The 18,263-nt window shown below is 52.8% G+C and overlaps 1 protein-coding gene across 3 annotated transcripts in view; it reads left to right on the forward strand.

The window, feature by feature from the left end:
- The window catches only part of PHKB (phosphorylase kinase regulatory subunit beta), a 103,938-nt gene extending 89,616 nt beyond the window's left edge, over nt 1-14,322 (forward strand). For 2 of the 3 annotated variants that reach the window (XM_073659674.1, XM_073659676.1), the window contains 11 exons: nt 4,963-5,024; nt 5,376-5,535; nt 5,612-5,693; nt 7,132-7,189; nt 9,242-9,332; nt 10,356-10,558; nt 11,164-11,298; nt 12,167-12,296; nt 12,391-12,498; nt 12,664-12,804; nt 13,132-14,322. In XM_073659674.1, coding sequence (XP_073515775.1) covers nt 4,963-5,024; nt 5,376-5,535; nt 5,612-5,693; nt 7,132-7,189; nt 9,242-9,332; nt 10,356-10,558; nt 11,164-11,298; nt 12,167-12,296; nt 12,391-12,498; nt 12,664-12,804; nt 13,132-13,269 — 1,308 coding nt within the window. In that variant the 3' untranslated portion in view covers nt 13,270-14,322. Of the gene's footprint in view, nt 1-4,962; nt 5,025-5,375; nt 5,536-5,611; nt 5,694-7,131; nt 7,190-7,870; nt 7,962-9,241; nt 9,333-10,355; nt 10,559-11,163; nt 11,299-12,166; nt 12,297-12,390; nt 12,499-12,663; nt 12,805-13,131 lie in introns of all 3 variants that reach the window. The other variant, XM_073659675.1, reaches the window with a different exon arrangement.
- Nucleotides 14,323-18,263: the final 3,941 nt, after the last annotated feature.

Raw genomic sequence — 18,263 nt, forward strand, 5'->3', positions numbered from 1 at the left:
GACTGCAGAGGAGCGCAGCTCCGGAGCACAGCCTGAATAATTGAGGGGTTTGTGTTTCTGCGGCTGCACAATCATTGCGCTTTTAGCTCCGTTTACTTATTCATACGACCTGCGAATTGCTCCATCTTTAATCTCACGTAAGTGACAGGCGGCATTTCCCTCCGCGCCCGAAAAAAAACATGAAAAAAATTGGCTAAATATTTAATTTGTTTTTTTATGTTTATTTTCTGTTGGAAAAAAAAACATGAATTAAAGCGACGACGGGGGAGGGGAGGATGGCGCGCGCTGAGCTCTGCTTCATGCTCGTGATGAAGTCAGATCCAAAAAAAAGGGACAACTTTTATTTTTCTGCTTTCGCTCAGAAAAAGGATTTTTTTTTTTCCTCTGTCCCCTCCCCCGTCCTCCGCACGCCCCACTTAAATTAATGACGGAGCTTTAAGGAACCATTAAAATAATTGAACATTTCTAAAATTCTCGTAGTGGCGGCCAGTCCTGTGATTTACCTCCGCAGTCCCTGAACTTTTGCCAATTAATTCAGATTTCGGCTCCTTACAAGAAAAGATTCCAAGAAAAGCTTTTATTTTTTTTCCAGCGCCGTGAACCGGAGGGGGGTGCAGAGCGGAATAAGTTCCCGAGGCGACACCTTCACCCCTCGTCTTATATACTGCACCCCCAATAGCGTCTCAATTAGTTTTTACTTTACAGCCAGAGCTGTAATCACAATTCTGCCGTTTTCCCTCTTGCACTGTGCCAATTCCAACCGATCCGCAAAGCGGGCAGCACTCGAAAAAAAAAAAACATCACTAACGAATCCTCAGCAGAATCGGGACTGCAGCAAGTTTGCAAATTATTTTTCATGCTGTTTTTTTAGTCATTGTTCCTTGTACTCCAGTCAGATACAAAGCTGCGACTGTCAGGTCGCAGCGCCCGCTCTCTTTGGGCTACCTGTCTCGCTTTGCTCTGCACCATAGTGCGCTAGCGATGCTTCGCTAAGCTGATGGTTTTCAAACGACAGCTAAAGGAACCGAGAATGCAGCTTTGGATGTGACTGGAGTATAAACAGATTAGTAAAGGACACTTAGCCGTATGAATGACACTTTTGAATATTGGAGACAATTATGTTTTGTGCCTTTAACGCTAAAAGGGGTAAAATCTGCCCAGATAGGGTGATGGCGGTGCTAGGACCTGCTGGATTGGGTCTAGTCGCTGCTTGTTGCTGGATTTGGAGGGTCGCTCCTGGATCAGAAGTTCCCCTCCTTGCTTGATCGGTATCGGTCACTGAATGTTGCTGCATTGTGGGGTCCCCTCCTTGCCTGATCGGGCACGGTCGCTGCTCGCTGCCAGATCATGTGGTCCCCTTCTTGCTGGATCTGGGCTAGTCGCTGCTCGCTGCCAGATCGTGTGGCCCCCTCCTCGCTGGATCTGGGCTAGTGGCTGGATCTGGGCTAGTCACTGGTAGTGGCTGGATCTGGGCTGGTTGCTGGTCGTGGCTAGATCTGGGCTGGTCGTGGCTGGATCTGGGCTGGTCGTGGCTGGACCTGGGCTGGTCCTGGCTGGATCTGGGCTGGTCCTGGCTGGATCTGGGCTAGTCACTGGTTGTGGCTGGTCCTGGCTGGATCTGGGCTGGATCTGGCTGGATCTGGGCTAGTCACTGGTCCTGGCTGGATCTGGGCTGGTCCTGGCTGGATCTGGGCTAGTCGCTGGTTGTGGCTGGATGTGGACTGGTTGTGGCTGGATGTGGACTGGTTGTGGCTGGATGTGGACTGGTTGTGGACTGGATGTGGACTGGTTGTGGACTGGATGTGGACTGGTTGTGGCTGGATGTGGACTGGTTGTGGCTGGATGTGGACTGGTTGTGGCTGGATGTGGACTGGTTGTGGCTGGATGCGGACTGGATGTGGCTGGATGCGGACTGGTTGTGGCTGGATGCGGACTGGTTGTGGCTGGATGCGGACTGGTTGTGGCTGGATGCGGACTGGTTGTGGCTGGATGCGGACTGGTTGTGGCTGGATGCGGGCTGGTTGTGGCTGGATGCGGGCTGGTTGTGGCTGGATGCGGGCTGGTTGTGGCTGGATGCGGGCTGGTTGTGGCTGGATGCGGGCTGGTTGTGGCTGGATGCGGGCTGGTTGTGGCTGGATGCGGACTGGATGTGGACTGGTTGTGGCTGGATGTGGCCTGGTTGTGGCTGGATGTGGCCTGGTTGTGGCCTGGTTGTGGCTGGATGTGGCCTGGTTGTGGCTGGATGTGACCTGGTTGTGGCTGGATGTGGCCTGGTTGTGGCTGGATGTGGCCTGGTTGTGGCTGGATGTGGCCTGGTTGTGGCTGGATGTGGCCTGGTTGTGGCTGGATGTGGCCTGGATGTGGCTGGATGCGGACTGGTTGTGGCTGGATGCGGACTGGTTGTGACTGGTTGTGGCTGGATGCGGACTGGTTGTGGCTGGATGCGGACTGGTTGTGGCTGGATGCGGGCTGGTTGTGGCTGGATGCGGGCTGGTTGTGGCTGGATGCGGGCTGGTTGTGGCTGGATGCGGGCTGGTTGTGGCTGGATGCGGGCTGGTTGTGGCTGGATGCGGGCTGGATGCGGACAGGTTGTGGCCTGGTTGTGGCTGGATGTGGCCTGGTTGTGGCTGGATGTGGCCTGGTTGTGGCTGGATGTGGCCTGGTTGTGGCTGGATGTGGCTGGATGTGGCCTGGTTGTGGCTGGATGTGGCCTGGTTGTGGCTGGATGTGGCCTGGTTGTGGCTGGATGTGGCCTGGTTGTGGCTGGATGTGGACTGGTTGTGGCTGGATGTGGACTGGTTGTGGCTGGATGTGGACTGGTTGTGGCTGGTTGTGGCTGGATGTGGACTGGTTGTGGCTGGATGTGGACTGGTTGTGGCTGGATGTGGACTGGTTGTGGCTGGATGTGGACTGGTTGTGGCTGGATGTGGACTGGTTGTGGCTGGATGTGGACTGGTTGTGGCTGGATGTGGACTGGTTGTGGCTGGATGTGGACTGGTTGTGGCTGGATGTGGACTGGTTGTGGCTGGATGTGGACTGGTTGTGGCTGGATGTGGACTGGTTGTGGCTGGATGTGGACTGGTTGTGGCTGGATGTGGACTGGTTGTGGCTGGATGTGGACTGGTTGTGGCTGGATGTGGACTGGTTGTGGCTGGATGTGGACTGGTTGTGGCTGGATCTGGACTGGTCGTTGGTCGTGGCTCTGCACCATAGTGCACTAGCGATGCTTCGCTAAGCTGATGGATTTCAGACGGCAGCTAAAGGAACCGCGAATGCAGCTTTGGATGTGACTGGAGTATAAACAGATTAGTAAAGGTCACTTAGCCGTATGAATGACACTTATGGAGATTGGAGACAATTATGTTTTGTGCCTTTTAGCGCTAAAAGGGGTAAAATCTGCCCAGATAGGGTGATGGCGGTGCTAGGCCCTTCTGGATTGGGTCTAGTCTCTGCTTGTTGCTGGATTTGGAGGGTCGCTCCTGGATCAGAAGTTCCCCTCCTTGCCTCATCGGTATCAGTCACTGAATGTTGCTGCATTGTGGGGTCCCCTCCTTGCCTGATCGGGCACGGTCGCTACTCGCTGCCAGATCATGTGGTCCCCTCCTTGCTGGATCTGGGCTGGTCGCTGGTCGTGGCTGGATCTGGGCTGGTCGCTGGTCGTGGCTGGATCTGGGCTGGTCGTGGCTGGATCTGGGCTGGTCGTGACTGGATCTGGGCTGGTCGCTGGTCGTGGCTGGATCTGGGCTGGTCGCTGGTCGTGGCTGGATCTGGGCTGGTCGCTGGTCGTGGCTGGATCTGGGCTGGTCGCTGGTCGTGGCTGGATCTGGGCTGGTCGCTGGTCGTGGCTGGATCTGGGCTGGTCGCTGGTCGTGGCTGGATCTGGGCTGGTCGCTGGTCGTGGCTGGATCTGGGCTGGTCGCTGGTCGTGGCTGGATCTGGGCTGGTCGTGGCTGGATCTGGGCTGGTCGCTGGTCGTGGCTGGATCTGGTCTGGTCGCTGGTCGTGGCTGGATCTGGGCTGGTCGCTGGTCGTGGCTGGATCTGGGCTGGTCGTGGCTGGATCTGGGCTGGTCGCTGGTCGTGGCTGGATCTGGGCTGGTCGCTGGTCGTGGCTGGATCTGGGCTGGTCGCTGGTCGTGGCTGGATCTGGGCTGGTCGCTGGTCGTGGCTGGATCTGGGCTGGTCGCTGGTCGTGGCTGGATCTGGGCTGGTCGTGGCTGGATCTGGGCTGGTCGCTGGTCGTGGCTGGATCTGGGCTGGTCGCTGGTCGTGGCTGGATCTGGGCTGGTCGCTCGTCGTGGCTGGATCTGGGCTGGTCGCTGGTCGTGGCTGGATCTGGGCTGGTCGTGGCTGGATCTGGGTTGGTCGCTGGTCGTGGCTGGTTCTGGGCTGGTCGCTGGTCATGGCTGGTTCTGGGCTGGTCGCTGGTCGTGGCTGGTTCTGGGCTGGTCGCTGGTCGTGGCTGGATCTGGGCTGGTCGTGGCTGGTTCTGGGCTGGTCGCTGGTCGTGGCTGGTTCTGGGCTGGTCGTGGCTGGATCTGGGTTGGTCGCTGGTCGTGGCTGGATCTGGGCTGGTCGTGGCTGGATCTGGGCTGGTCGTGGCTGGATCTGGGCTGGTCGCTGGTCGTGGCTGGATCTGGGCTGGTCGTGGCTGGATCTGGGCTGGTCGTGGCTGGATCTGGGCTGGTCGTTGGTCGTGGCTGGATCTGGGCTGGTGGCTGGATCTGGGCTGGTCGCTGGTCGTGGCTGGATCTGGGCTGGTCGCTGGTCGTGGCTGGATCTGGGCTGGTCGCTGGTCGTGGCTGGATCTGGGCTGGTCGCTGGTCGTGGCTGGTTCTGGGCTGGTCGCTGGTCGTGGCTGGTTCTGGGCTGGTCGCTGGTCGTGGCTGGATCTGGGCTGGTCGCTGGTCGTGGCTGGATCTGGGGGGTCTACTCCAGACTCTGATTGTGTTTCTTCTTGCAGACTCTCATATCTGGAGCCATGGTCGAGCAGCTGGACTTCCTGAGGATCAATGAGTCGGAAGTGTAAGTCGCCCACCGCCCCGTACAGTCCTACCGCAAACACTGCTCATCTACACCAGGGCTCTTAAAGGGACAGCCCACTTATGAGTGTGAACCATCAATGATCACTGTTTTAAAGAGTCAGAAATGGAAGACGCTCATTCCATATTTGAACTTGAAGTTTTACTGTTACTGTTTTCTGTTATCAGCCAAACTACATTTACACACCGTGCTGTAGGGAACCCGTGTCACCATTGTAATCATAAGAAGAAAAAAACATGAAAATTAGCATAGTGCGGCGGGAGACTAGCGTTGCCTGCACTACTGCGGATACTTCCGCCGGCCGCTCTCACCGCTCCTTCGATCGTTCCTCAGGATCCCGGAGTTCCACAGCTTCGAGGAGCTGGAGGTGCCGAAACACTCCAAGGTCAACCGGCAGTCCAGCATCCCGGTCACCGACCGAGAGAAGCAGCCGGACATCAACATAGCGGACTGGAAACACCGGCCCACCTACGAGATCCTGCAGAAGCTGAACGTGAGTCCCCGAGCCCAAGGCTCCGGTATTGCTCGCAGTTAGCAGCCGTTAACCCCCTCATCGCCTCTTTCCATAGGACTGCACCTGCCTCGCCTCTCAGGCTATCCTGATCAGCATCCTGATGAAGAGAGAAGGGCCGAACTTCATCACAAAGGAAGGTGAGCGGCCGCCCAGGTATAGAATCTGCGTGGGGCGGTCACCCGGCTCTCCCCGATATTAGGGAATTGTTTCTGCCCCCTTATTTCACTGGCGGACCCTCTGGACAGTAAGGGTTAATGCTAATTACATGGATTAGCAGACTTCTTCTCCGCCTGGATATTATTTATTTTATTTAATTTTTGGCTTCAGAGCAATAAAACGGCAAAAACCTGCGAGATCCCCGCGACCGTGATTGTTAGGAAGGAGTCTGAGCCGCTAATTAAGAGGCGGAATCCACGTCCTTAAGACGTCTTCAGGGAAGAAAAGGAGCGGGAAATTAGAAGTTACTACGAGAAATACATCTTCAGAAACATTCAGGGGCTTCGCACCTCTCCTGATCAATAGTCCGGGGGGCTCCACGCTTCTCCTGATCAATAACCCGATGCGTCGCCATCCGTGTGTCACCTCGGGCCGATTAATCAGAAGAGGCAACGGCGAGGCCACTGTCTTGTTCTTCTCCCTTAATTAAGCCGCCACTGTGCTGGGTCGACTTCGCGGTCCCGTGTCATTCGCCTCCTCTGTGCTGGGTCGACGCCGCGGTCCCGTGTCATTCGCCTCCTCTGTGCTGGGTCGATGCCGCGGTCCCGTGTCATTCGCCTCCTCTGTGCTGGGTCGACGCCGCGGTCCCGTGTCATTCGCCTCCTCTGTGCTGGGGCGACGTCGCGGTCCCGTGTCATTCGCCTCCTCTGTGCTGGGGCGATGCCGCGGTCCCGTGTCATTTTCCTCCTCTGTGCTGGGGCGACTCCGCGGTCCCGTGTCATTCGCCTCCTCTGTGCTGGGTCGACGCCGCGGTCCCGTGTCATTCGCCTCCTCTGTGCTGGGGCGACGTCGCGGTCCCGTGTCATTCGCCTCCTCTGTGCTGGGGCGACGTCGCGGTCCCGTGTCATTCGCCTCCTCTGTGCTGGGGCGACGTCGCGGTCCCGTGTCATTCGCCTCCTCTGTGCTGGGTCGACGCCGCGGTCCCGTGTCATTCGCCTCCTCTGTGCTGGGTCGACTTCGCGGTCCCGTGTCATTCGCCTCCTCTGTGCTGGGTCGACGCCGCGGTCCCGTGTCATTCGCCTCCTCTGTGCTGGGTCGACGCCGCGGTCCCGTGTCATTCGCCTCCTCTGTGCTGGGTCGATGCCGCGGTCCCGTGTCATTCGCCTCCTCTGTGCTGGGTCGACGCCGCGGTCCCGTGTCATTCGCCTCCTCTGTGCTGGGGCGACGTCGCGGTCCCGTGTCATTCGCCTCCTCTGTGCTGGGGCGATGCCGCGGTCCCGTGTCATTTTCCTCCTCTGTGCTGGGGCGACTCCGCGGTCCCGTGTCATTCGCCTCCTCTGTGCTGGGGCGACGCCGCGGTCCCGCGTCTTTCGCCTCCTCCATGCTCGTCGCCTCTCACGCCTTTCTTTTTTTCGGCAGGTACAGTGTCTGATTTCATGGAGCGGATCTATAGGAAAGCGGGCAGCAATAAGCTCTGGTGAGTCCGGGGTCTATCGGGAGGGGGGGGGGGGGGATAATAGGCATCAGGTGTGATTGTGGGGGACTCTGCTTATACTCCTGTCACATCCAAAGCAGCAGTTCCATGTCTGTGCTGCTCAGTCAGAGATGTGCTGTATCTGTGTACCCTCCAGATCTATTCTGCTTGCAGCTTTGGTGGTGACTGGAGTATTACATGTGATGTCATTCTGTGTAGTGGAGGTCACTTGTGAGTGTATTACATGGCGGATGATGTCCTCCTTTATCCAGGTCGGCGGTCTCACTAGTAACCCCTCGCTTCACCCCTATCATTCACACTACTGCACTATAATCCGGCTATAATACTTCCTAACCCCGGACCCCCTGCATGGTCACATTGTTCTGTCCCCTAACACCACAGTCACCCCCGCTGATACCGGGTGCGGGGGGCAATGCCCGCCGGGGCTTTATGTTGTCCCTGAATGGTCCCAGCGCTCTCCATTTTGCTAGGTAGTACTTTCATAGTATAGGGGGTCACTCCATGGGAGCCGCATGTTCCTCCTGTACACACAGCGGCTTTTGTCACTCATGGGAGGATTAGGATTTTTGGGCTTCCTAATAAAAATTAAAAAAAAAAACAACTAGCCCATCCCCTGCAGCCTCCTTCCACTTCACCGCGATTGTTATCTGTTGTCACACGCAGGTTTGTGGTCCGTTACACCGCCGCCTTCATGCAGTTGGTGGCCTCGTCTATGGCGCCACATATCACCACGCTTGTGGTACACGGGAAGCAGGTAACAAGCCGCAACCACGCTGTCGTCGGCTTTTCCGGGAGCGGCCACGGATTTGCTTTGCACGGCCAGGAACATAATTCTGCACGCACTTGGATTAACCGGCATGAACTAACCCATCGCCTCCGATAACGAGAAGCTGAGAGTAATAATCAGATGTAGCAGAGCCAACTGTGTGCACCAAGAAGGATTTACTGTCAATCCTATGTAAATCCAGGTGGCAAACTTGGCTCTGGTATACCATCCTAGAGGTTGTGCCACATGACAAACCAGGCTCTGCAGATCAGACAGTGTAATCGCGTTACTAGTCATTTTTCGCTTCCCGAAACTGAACCGTCGCTGTTCCGCGCCGCAGCCGGAAAGGCGTTTTCATGTCAGTCACCCAGCGGCAGCGCGGCCCGGACTGAGCGCTCCATTATGGACTATTAGCAGCGCCCTGACGCGCGCTCGGCATTCATTATCCTCATTACTTGGAGTTCTGCAGCGTAAAACCCAAGGAGCAAAATAATCTCAGCAGCTCAATTAGGTGTCCACCTTGTGGGACACGGACCTGTACAGACTGCGCAGAATTCCTGCCGCTCGTCAGGACGACGGCTCATTAGTCCGGGTGTAGGATGGAGGATAATGAGGCGATAACACAGCCGACCGGACCCTCGGGGTGGAACCCCTCAGTATACAGGATATAAGGTGTCCTAATATAGTGGTTACAGCTCCCGCCAGCAGGGGGCAGAACTGAGACGTGGTAGGAGACCACATTGAGGCTTGGAGAGGACTAGACCCCCCATTACTTCATGTAAATGTGAGTATTTAGCTTTCCTTGTCACAGCCAGAGCTTCATTCATAATTCTGCACAGGCTCGGTGCATTGTGGGACATGTAGTTTTTTGTTGCTCTCCCACAATTCAGGGATTCACAGAAGCTCCTGGTATGGATGTGGTTTTCAGCAGAATTCTGAATGCAGCTCTGGATGTGAGTGGAGGGGAAGACAATGTAATAAAAGAAGGTGATTTAGGATTACACTGTGTCCTGATGTGGGGGCAGCCTGGGACTTGTAGTACCACGGCGCTCTGCACAGGACCCCTCAGTGATTGCAGTCTGTGGGTCGTTACATTTGATCGATTGTATTAATCTTGTTTCCTCGTTAGCGGCCGACGACGGACGGATCATCCGCCGCCTCTCATGTAATACGCAGATAGGGATTTAAAGGGGAAGTGTCGGTGTTAGCGCAGCCCGGTGGCGCATGTCTGGCCGGTGGAGTGGCACTGCTCTGTTTTCTGCTTGCAGGTCTGTTGTGCGTCTCGCTGCCAGTCTTTTAGGTAAAATAGTGGACAGCCTCGCCCCATCCATAACTAACGCATTAGTTCAGGGCAAGCAGGTGAGTACTACAACCACCATCATCTCCTACAGACGTATATATGTGTCCAACCATAGCCGTGTGCGACTGTCAGAGGTCAGGACCCTTATCCTGCAGTGGTAGAGGGGCAGCAGCCCTATAGATTTAGTGGGGGCCAATATGGCTGCTTATTGGGGTCGACTAAACGGAGAGGCGACCCTGGAGTGAGCCGTGTCCAAGGTCACCTCTCCAACCTGCCAAATAGTCTTCAGTGGACCCCATTTTTGTATTATAAGAGGGTCCCGGGGTCCCAGACGTTATCAGATATTTTGTCCCGAGGGTCCCACAAAACATCCCACAAGACCCCTTACACAATTTGCTTCTTGTTAGTGAATGAGGGGAACAATTTTGTATCCCCAAAAAAATGTGAAGACTTAAAGGGGGTTTCCAGCTTCAGGAAAGTTGTGCTTTACTCACCCTTCCTGGGTCTAGCTCTGAGTCTTGCGCTGCTTCTCCTGGTGTCTGTTATATTGTCTGCAGTGCTGATGTCATGTCGACAGCGCTGCAGGCAATCTGATCTCAGGATAGCTGAGCTCAGTGAGTGGCTGCAGGAGATTGAGTGTTTGGACCCAGGGAGTGTGAGAAAATACACGTTTTTTGTTTTTTTAAACCAGAAAAACCCTTTTAATTCTCACAGCTGAGGATTTGTTACAGTTGCGCCCAGACGATCTCGATGGGGTCAGCACCCATCATTCATCTGTCAAGTTCACACTGTAGGAAATAGTCAGCTGTGGGATGTATAGGGTCGGCGGGCATCGGCCCTGCCAGGTCTGTATTCACTGACAGCAAGCAGGATTCTTGGAGAGGGTGAGGAATTGAATCACAACTATGACTTTGCTTCGCTAACGGACTAATCGGCTACTTGGTGACCAGCGGCCGGGGATTTCCTGTCTGCAGTCCCGGGCGGCAGCGTCTCTGTGCATGGCTGCCCGGGGGGCTCTGACGATCAGCGGCCGCTCTGCCCGTTCCGCTCCCGCCGTGACCCCCGATTCTGTGTCCTCTTAGGTGACTCTCGGTGTTTTTGGCCACGAGGAAGCGGTGATCTCCAACCCGCTATCCCCCGGGGTGATAAAGGACATCATCTACAGCGGGTGCGGCCCGTACGACGAGCGCGAGGCCGTGCTGCAGCAGGAGCTCGTCATCCACATCGGGTGGATCATCTCCAACACTCCGCAGCTGTTCAGCGGGATGCTGAAGATCCGCGTGGGGTGAGTGCGGCCCCCCGACCGCTCCAGATTATGTCCCTCTGTGCCGTCTTTATGAGAGGTAACAAGCCGGGTAACGTAGAGCAAAACCTGACTGTGAATGGAGGAAACAAGAAATAAAGCTCAGCGCCTGTTGCTCTTGTTTCCGGTTTCTGTGTATTTTAGGGTCTTCGGCTAAGGAAAGAAATAAAATCCCCTTTCACCTTCCTTTGTTGCGCCTGTGGATGTAATTAGCGGCTGCGGCTCAGTACGGGGGGCAGCGGAGCCGTAATCGTCTTACTGGGGTTCGTTAATGTAAATCCACGAGGGCGACGTTTCTATGTTGACTTGCAGGATTAAAGGAATCCACTATCTAGTACCTCGCCCTCTTCGGAGTGCTCCTTTAATTAGAAATATACAAAGTATATATATATATATATATATATATATATATATATATATATATATATATATATATATATATATAATTTCTTTTCTTTGGAGATAAACGGCAACATAGATGTTTGGTAGCTGCTCATCTCCAGGGAAATGAAATGGTAAAAATTAAACTTTTTCCCCAAACGTGGATGAGCTGTAATGCTGGAAATGTCTGAATCCTCCTATTACAGATGGATAATTCATGCCATGAGATATGAGCTGAAGATCCGCAGCGGGGAGCAGCCAGAGGAGGACATCTACCAGCTGTCGCCCAGCGAGATCAAACAGCTCCTGCTCTGTATTCTGCAGCCGCAGCAGTCCGGGAGGTGAGCGCCGTCCTCGGGGGAGGAGAGCGCCGTCCTCCGGTGGGAGGGGAGATCCATCCTCTGGGAGGTGAGCGCCATCCTTGGGGAAGGAGAGCGCCATCCTCCAGGGAGATCTGTCCTTGGGGAAGGAGAGCGCCGTCCTCCGGTGGGACGGGAGATCCGTCCTCAGGGAAGGAGAGCACCGTCCTCCGGTGGGACGGGAGATCCGTCCTCTGGGAGGTGAGCGCCGTCCTCCGGAGGGAGGGGAGATCCGTCCTCTGGGAGGTGAGCGCCGTCCTCCGGAGGGAGGGGAGATCCGTCCTCTGGGAGGTGAGCGCCGTCCTCCGGAGGGAGGGGAGATCCGTCCTCTGGGAGGTGAGCGCCGTCCTCCGGAGGGAGGGGAGATCCGTCCTCTGGGATCTGGGAGGTGAGCGCCGTCCTCCAGAGGGAGGGGAGATCCGTCCTCTGGGAGGTGAGCGCCGTCCTCCGGAGGGAGGGGAGAGCCGTCCTCTGGGAGGTGAGCGCCGTCCTCCGGAGGGAGGGGAGAGCCGTCCTCTGGGAGGTGAGCGCCATCCTTGGGGGAGGAGAGCGCCATCCTCCAGGGAGATCTGTCCTCGGGGGAGTGCTGCCGCCATCCTCCGGAGGGAGGGGAGCGCCGCCGCCGTCCTCCGGAGTGAGGGGAGCGGCGTCCTCCGGAGGGAGGGGAGCACCGCCGCCGTCCTGTGGGGAGGGGAGCATGATCACATCTGTGTGAATGCACCCTTATATTAGGGGGTGTCAGTAAAGGCTATGGGTCCTAATTGCTGATTGTTTCCATGTAACTCCTGCTGCATTTCAGCAGTCTTCTGCACCGTGTGTCACTGACCGGACCCCTCCGTTCCCCCCCCAGGTGCTGGCTGAACCGCAGGCAGATAGACGGCTCTCTGAACAGAAATCCGTCCGGATTCTACGACCGAGTATGGCAGATCCTGGAGCGGACGCCCAGCGGGATCATAGTGTCCGGAAAGTTCCTCCCTCAGGTATGAAGATGGCAGTGTCTGCCCCGATATCGCCCTGTGATCACCGATAAACCATCCGCACCAAGATTTAACCCTTAATCTGTTTCACACACAGCAACCCACCCTGTCCGACATGACGATGTATGAGATGAACTTCTCCCTGCTGGTGGAGGACATGCTGCAGAACATCTCACAGCCCGAATACCGGCAGATCATTGTGGAGGTACCGAGTCCCATCACGGCACCACGGGGCGCCCCTTGTGGTCACTCAGAATTTTTGAAAAATCTCCGCCACAGATTATATTAATAATTTGCTGCAAAATATCAGGAAGGAAATAATCATCCTAATCCCCGCGTGCGCTGACTTCTCGCCCGTCCCCCTCTTCAGCTCCTGATGATCGTCTCCGTCATCCTGGAGAGAAACCCCGAGTTTGAGTTTCAGGAGAAGGTGGATCTGGACAGACTGGTGAAGGAGGCGTTTAATGATTTTCAAAGCGATCAGAGCCGACTTCAAGGAACGGAGAAGCAGGTAAGGAGGAGCGTCGGCCCGACAAAGGATATTAAAAGAAAAGAAGAATTTCTGCAACTTTGTAATGAACTTTACACTTGAGTTCCTCACTGTTTTCATTATCCGCTTGCTGTCAGTGAATGAGGTGTATTCGGTGCATGAGTAAAAACAGGGCTGTTTTCATTCACTGACAGCTGCAGAGGTATTGAAAATTAGAAGTAATTGATCAGTAGGATCTGTTAGTTGCAGAGCTGTGACCTCTCCTGTGCTCCCACGACGCGCGCCGAACAAACAGGTGGATGATGAGATGTGATCCGGCGGCTCTCTAATTCTGCGCTCTCCCCCCAGGATGACATGTCCGCCTTCTACAACACTCCCCCACTCGGCAAGAGAGGGACCTGCAGCTACCTGACGAAGGCCGTGATGAACATGTTGCTGGAGGCCGAAGTCCGCCCTGGCACCGACGACCCATGCAGCGTCAGCTAAGGTGGCCACCACAGGCCCTCAGACCCCCAGTGGTGGGGGGTCTTATGCAAGGCTTGGCTTCTGTTTTGCATTGCATTAAATAGGCTTTAACGGCCGCTCCGGGACGGCGACCGGTCCCCCTATGTCGTAGCGGCAGGAGTGGGCAGAGTCTCCCGACACGAAGCGTCATCAATTCTTCATCATTTTTACTTCCTCTGCTTGTTGTCAGCGATTGCACATATTCACACCTGAGGGTTTGTTACAGTTGTCCAGTAGCTGAAATCTGCACTGATACATTGTAACAAACCATCAGCACAGGAGACAGATTTGTATCGTCGAGGCTGGATATCATTGTGGAGAAGTGTCAGTCTCCGGTCACTTACAGCAAGCAGAGATCTTCGTCATATAGGAACAGAGGGGGTGGATTTAAAAGGACAGTACACCCCTCTATTTACTATTGCTCGCTGTTATCAGCCACATGACTATGGTTTTCCTCCTTCGGATGATTGTGGGGAGCTGCAGATACTCTATGATCGCTGCTTTATGTCCACGGACCGTTGATCTAAGCCGGTAGTATCACAGATAGCGGGTGGTGATGCATTGCTGTGCAGGCGTCCTGTGTACAGTAACGGGGCCACGCCTGTTATCCCATACTGTCCTATATGCACTCATATATATATAGAGATATATATCTATATATATATATCTATATATATATAATATTATGTTCTCATCATAGATCTGTGCTCTGGACTTGGATTTAGTTCATTTTCTACTCCAGTCACAGCCAAAGCTGCAACGACAATCGTGCATTGTGGGCCATCGAGTCACATAACTAATTGAGAAGTAATCGCAGCTTTGGAGGTGAACGGAGGAGAAATTACCCACGATTCCTCCACATCAGATTTGCATGACTGGTTGTTTTTTTTGCTGTTTTTGCCGTGTGTGTGTGTGTGTGACTTAATAATGAATGGTTTAAACGCTGCCGTCAGTCATTTACCCAGAATTCCCGTCAATTAGCGATTTTTTTACGGCGTGAAAGAATAAATAAACGGTCCTCGGATGAGCGATTTATATTTCTTGCCATCTTTTTATTTCTTGCTTTTATACTAACGGCTGCTCCGGGGTCGAGCTTTGTTATGTATTTATTCACTGGAATTCACGATCTGCGGAAACATTTCCGGCCCTGAGATCTTAAAAAAAAAAAAGAATTCCCCACGGTAAAGTGCAGCCACCTTGCTATTATACAAAGCACCAAACCCTCTGCATAGACGGAAATGATAAACATCTGGATACCTGCAGTCACCGCTAGAGGGAGCTGTAGAGATCCTTAGCTCGTGAGCTCCCTCTGGTGGTGGCACATAGAATTTTATAATGGAACTATAATCTTTCTCCCACTATAAACTAAAAAAAAAAAAATGATATATATACTGGAAAAATCAATTTAATGTCTTAAGTAATGCAGGTGGTGTGGGGGAGGGGAGGTGAAATGTCTTTAATAGAAAATTTTGCAGAAGCACAGGAGAGGGTGGCACGCGTTCAGCTCTGCTACATGTGTGCCGGCGAGAGCTGCAGAGCCGTCAGGGCCGCTGCTGTCACTATTGACAGGTCCTAAGAGCCGGGCGCAGAAAGGGCGCCAGACGTTCTGCATCCTCAACCAATCTGCCGGCGGTGATTGATGCGCGGAGGCTCTGTATCCCGGCCGGGATGATGTCTCGTGACGTCTCGAGACCCTGCAGCCGAGACATTCACATTTCATGCTCACTAATAGAAGACGACAAGAATTCCATGTGAAATTAGAAAGCGCCGTTTCCACCGCACGGTCACGAAGCGAATACTAAGCAGAGAAATCCAAGAACAAGGAGTAAGGAGGCGTCCGTCACTCGCCCTTCACGCGTCCTCCAGATGCTGAGCGGCGCCGCCGGGGGCCGTGGTGCTATCCGGGATCTTCTCCGGAGAAATGGCGGCCAAACGGCTTTACCGGAAGACATTGCAAACTGTGAAAGCCGCAGCCTATGGTTAGGCGGCCATGTTACTCTCCACAGCACAGACATCGGGGGGCCGTGACAATCTCACCACGCAGCGCCGTCATGTGCTGCAAAATTCTGGTTAGAAGAAAAAAAAAAAAAAAGCAGTGAATGCGAGAAGGGAAGCGCAGGAGCACGTCTGTCATCACGGCGCGGTCGCTGCTAGTCGAGCTGTGTCACCACGGTCTATGCAGAGACAATGCAAGAGTCACAACCAAAGCTGCATTCACGGGTCACCAGACACAGCTGCAGCGCTTCGTCTTTTGCTTGGTATAATGCAGCTGTCCTGAAGGGAACGACGTGTCCTCAGACAATCATCTATTGTGTAAATCAGGGTTTTATGTTACATGTAAAGAATGTCACAATTTATTATTTTATATCACAAATTGTAGTAAAATATATCGATTAGACCAATAGAAATTTTCACACGGATGATTGTTGTTGTATCAGGAAAGCACGGGAACATTAGCAGCAACGGACGGACTCTGACCCTATACTGTGTATTGAAGCAGCTAATGAGCGTGTGCAAATGTCATCGTGAGGAGAGCTGTGACATCACCTATTGTGAATGGTGGATCCTGTGTTATCTACTTTATATAGAGGTGTTATCAGTTATTGTACAGGAGGAGGAGGAGGTGAGCTGTCACATCACCTATTGTGAATGGTGGATCCTGTGTTATCTACTGTATATAGAGGTGTTATCAGTCATTGTACAGGAGGAGGAGGTGAGCTGTGACATCACCTATTGTGAATGGTGGATCCTGTGTTATCTACTGTATATAGAGGAGTTATCAGTCATTGTACAGGAGGAGGAGGTGAGCTGTGACATCACCTATTGTGAATGGTGGATCCTGTGTTATCTACTGTATATAGAGGTGTTACCAGTCATTGTACAAGAGGAGGAGGTGAGCTGTGACATCGTCTATTGTGAATGGTGGATCCTGTGTTATCTACTGTATATAGAGGTATCAGTCATTGTACAGCAGGAAGAGGTGAGCTGTGACATCACCTATTGTGAATGGTGAATCCTGTGCTATCTACTGTATATAGAGGTGTTATCAGTCATTATACAGGAGGAGGAGGTGAGCTGTGATATCACCTATTGTGAATGGTGGATCCTGTGTTATCAGCTGTATATAGAGGTGTTATCAGTCATTATACAGGAGGAGGAGGTGAGCTGTGACATCATCTATTGTGAGTGGTGGATCCTGTGGTATCTACTGTATATAGAGGTGTTATCAGTCATTGTACAGCAGGAAGAGGTGAGCTGTGACATCACCTATTGTGAATGGTGGATCCTGTGTTATCTACTGTATATAGAGGTGTTATCAGTCATTGTACAGCAGGAAGAGGTGAGCTGTGACATCACCTATTGTGAATGGTGAATCCTGTGCTATCTACTGTATATAGAGGTGTTATCAGTCATTATACAGGAGGAGGAGGTGAGCTGTGACATCATCTATTGCGAGTGGTGGATCCTGTGGTATCTACTGTATATAGAGGTGTTATCAGTCATTGTACATCAGGAAGAGGTGAGCTGTGACATCACCTATTGTGAATGGTGGATCCTGTGTTATCTACTGTATATAGAGGTGTTATCAGTCATTGTACAGGAGGAGGAGGTGAGCTGTGACATCACCTATTGTGAATGGTGGATCTTGTGTTATCTACTGTATATAGAGGTGTTATCAGTCATTGTACAGCAGGAGGAGGAGGTGAGCTGTGACATCTATTGTGAATGGTGGATCCTGTGTTATCTACTGTATATAGAGGTGTTATCAGTCATTGTACAGGAGGAGGAGGAGGTGAGCTGTGACATCACCTATTGTGAATGGTGGATCCTGTGTTATCTACTTTATATAGAGGTGTTATCAGTCATTGTACAGGAGGAGGAGGTGAGCTGTGACATCACCTATTGTGAATGGTGGATCCTGTGTTATCTACTTTATATAGAGGTGTTATCAGTCATTGTACAGGAGGAGGAGGTGAGCTGTGACATCACCTATTGTGAATGGTGAATCCTGTGCTATCTACTGTATATAGAGGTGTTATCAGTCATGGTACAGGAGGCGGAGGAGGTGAGCTGTGATATCACCTATTGTGAATGGTGGATCCTGTGTTATCTACTGTATATAGAGGTGTTACCAGTCATTGTACAAGAGGAGGAGGTGAGCTGTGACATCGTCTATTGTGAATGGTGGATCCTGTGTTATCTACTGTATATAGAGGTATCAGTCATTGTACAGCAGGAAGAGGTGAGCTGTGACATCACCTATTGTGAATGGTGAATCCTGTGCTATCTACTGTATATAGAGGTGTTATCAGTCATTGTACAGGAGGAGGAGGTGAGCTGTGACATCACCTATTGTGAATGGTGGATCCTGTGTTATCTACTGTATATAGAGGTGTTATCAGTCATTGTACAGGAGGAGGAGGTGAGCTGTGATATCACCTATTGTGAATGGTGGATCCTGTGTTATCTACTGTATATAGAGGTGTTATCAGTCATTATACAGGAGGAGGAGGTGAGCTGTGACATCTATTGTGAGTGGTGGATCCTGTGGTATCTACTGTATATAGAGGTGTTATCAGTCATTGTACAGCAGGAAGAGGTGAGCTGTGACATCACCTATTGTGAATGGTGGATCCTGTGTTATCTACTGTATATAGAGGTGTTACCAGTCATTGTACAAGAGGAGGAGGTGAGCTGTGATATCACCTATTGTGAATGGTGGATCCTGTGTTATCAGCTGTATATAGAGGTGTTATCAGTCATTATACAGGAGGAGGAGGTGAGCTGTGACATCTATTGTGAGTGGTGGATCCTGTGGTATCTACTGTATATAGAGGTGTTATCAGTCATTGTACAGCAGGAAGAGGTGAGCTGTGACATCACCTATTGTGAATGGTGGATCCTGTGTTATCTACTGTATATAGAGGTGTTATCAGTCATTGTACAGCAGGAAGAGGTGAGCTGTGACATCACCT

The sequence above is a fragment of the Phyllobates terribilis genome, unplaced genomic scaffold (assembly GCF_046119375.1).
Source record: "Phyllobates terribilis strain yellow unplaced genomic scaffold, ASM4611937v1 Scaffold_14__1_contigs__length_39327217, whole genome shotgun sequence".
NCBI lineage: Eukaryota > Metazoa > Chordata > Amphibia > Anura > Dendrobatidae > Phyllobates > Phyllobates terribilis.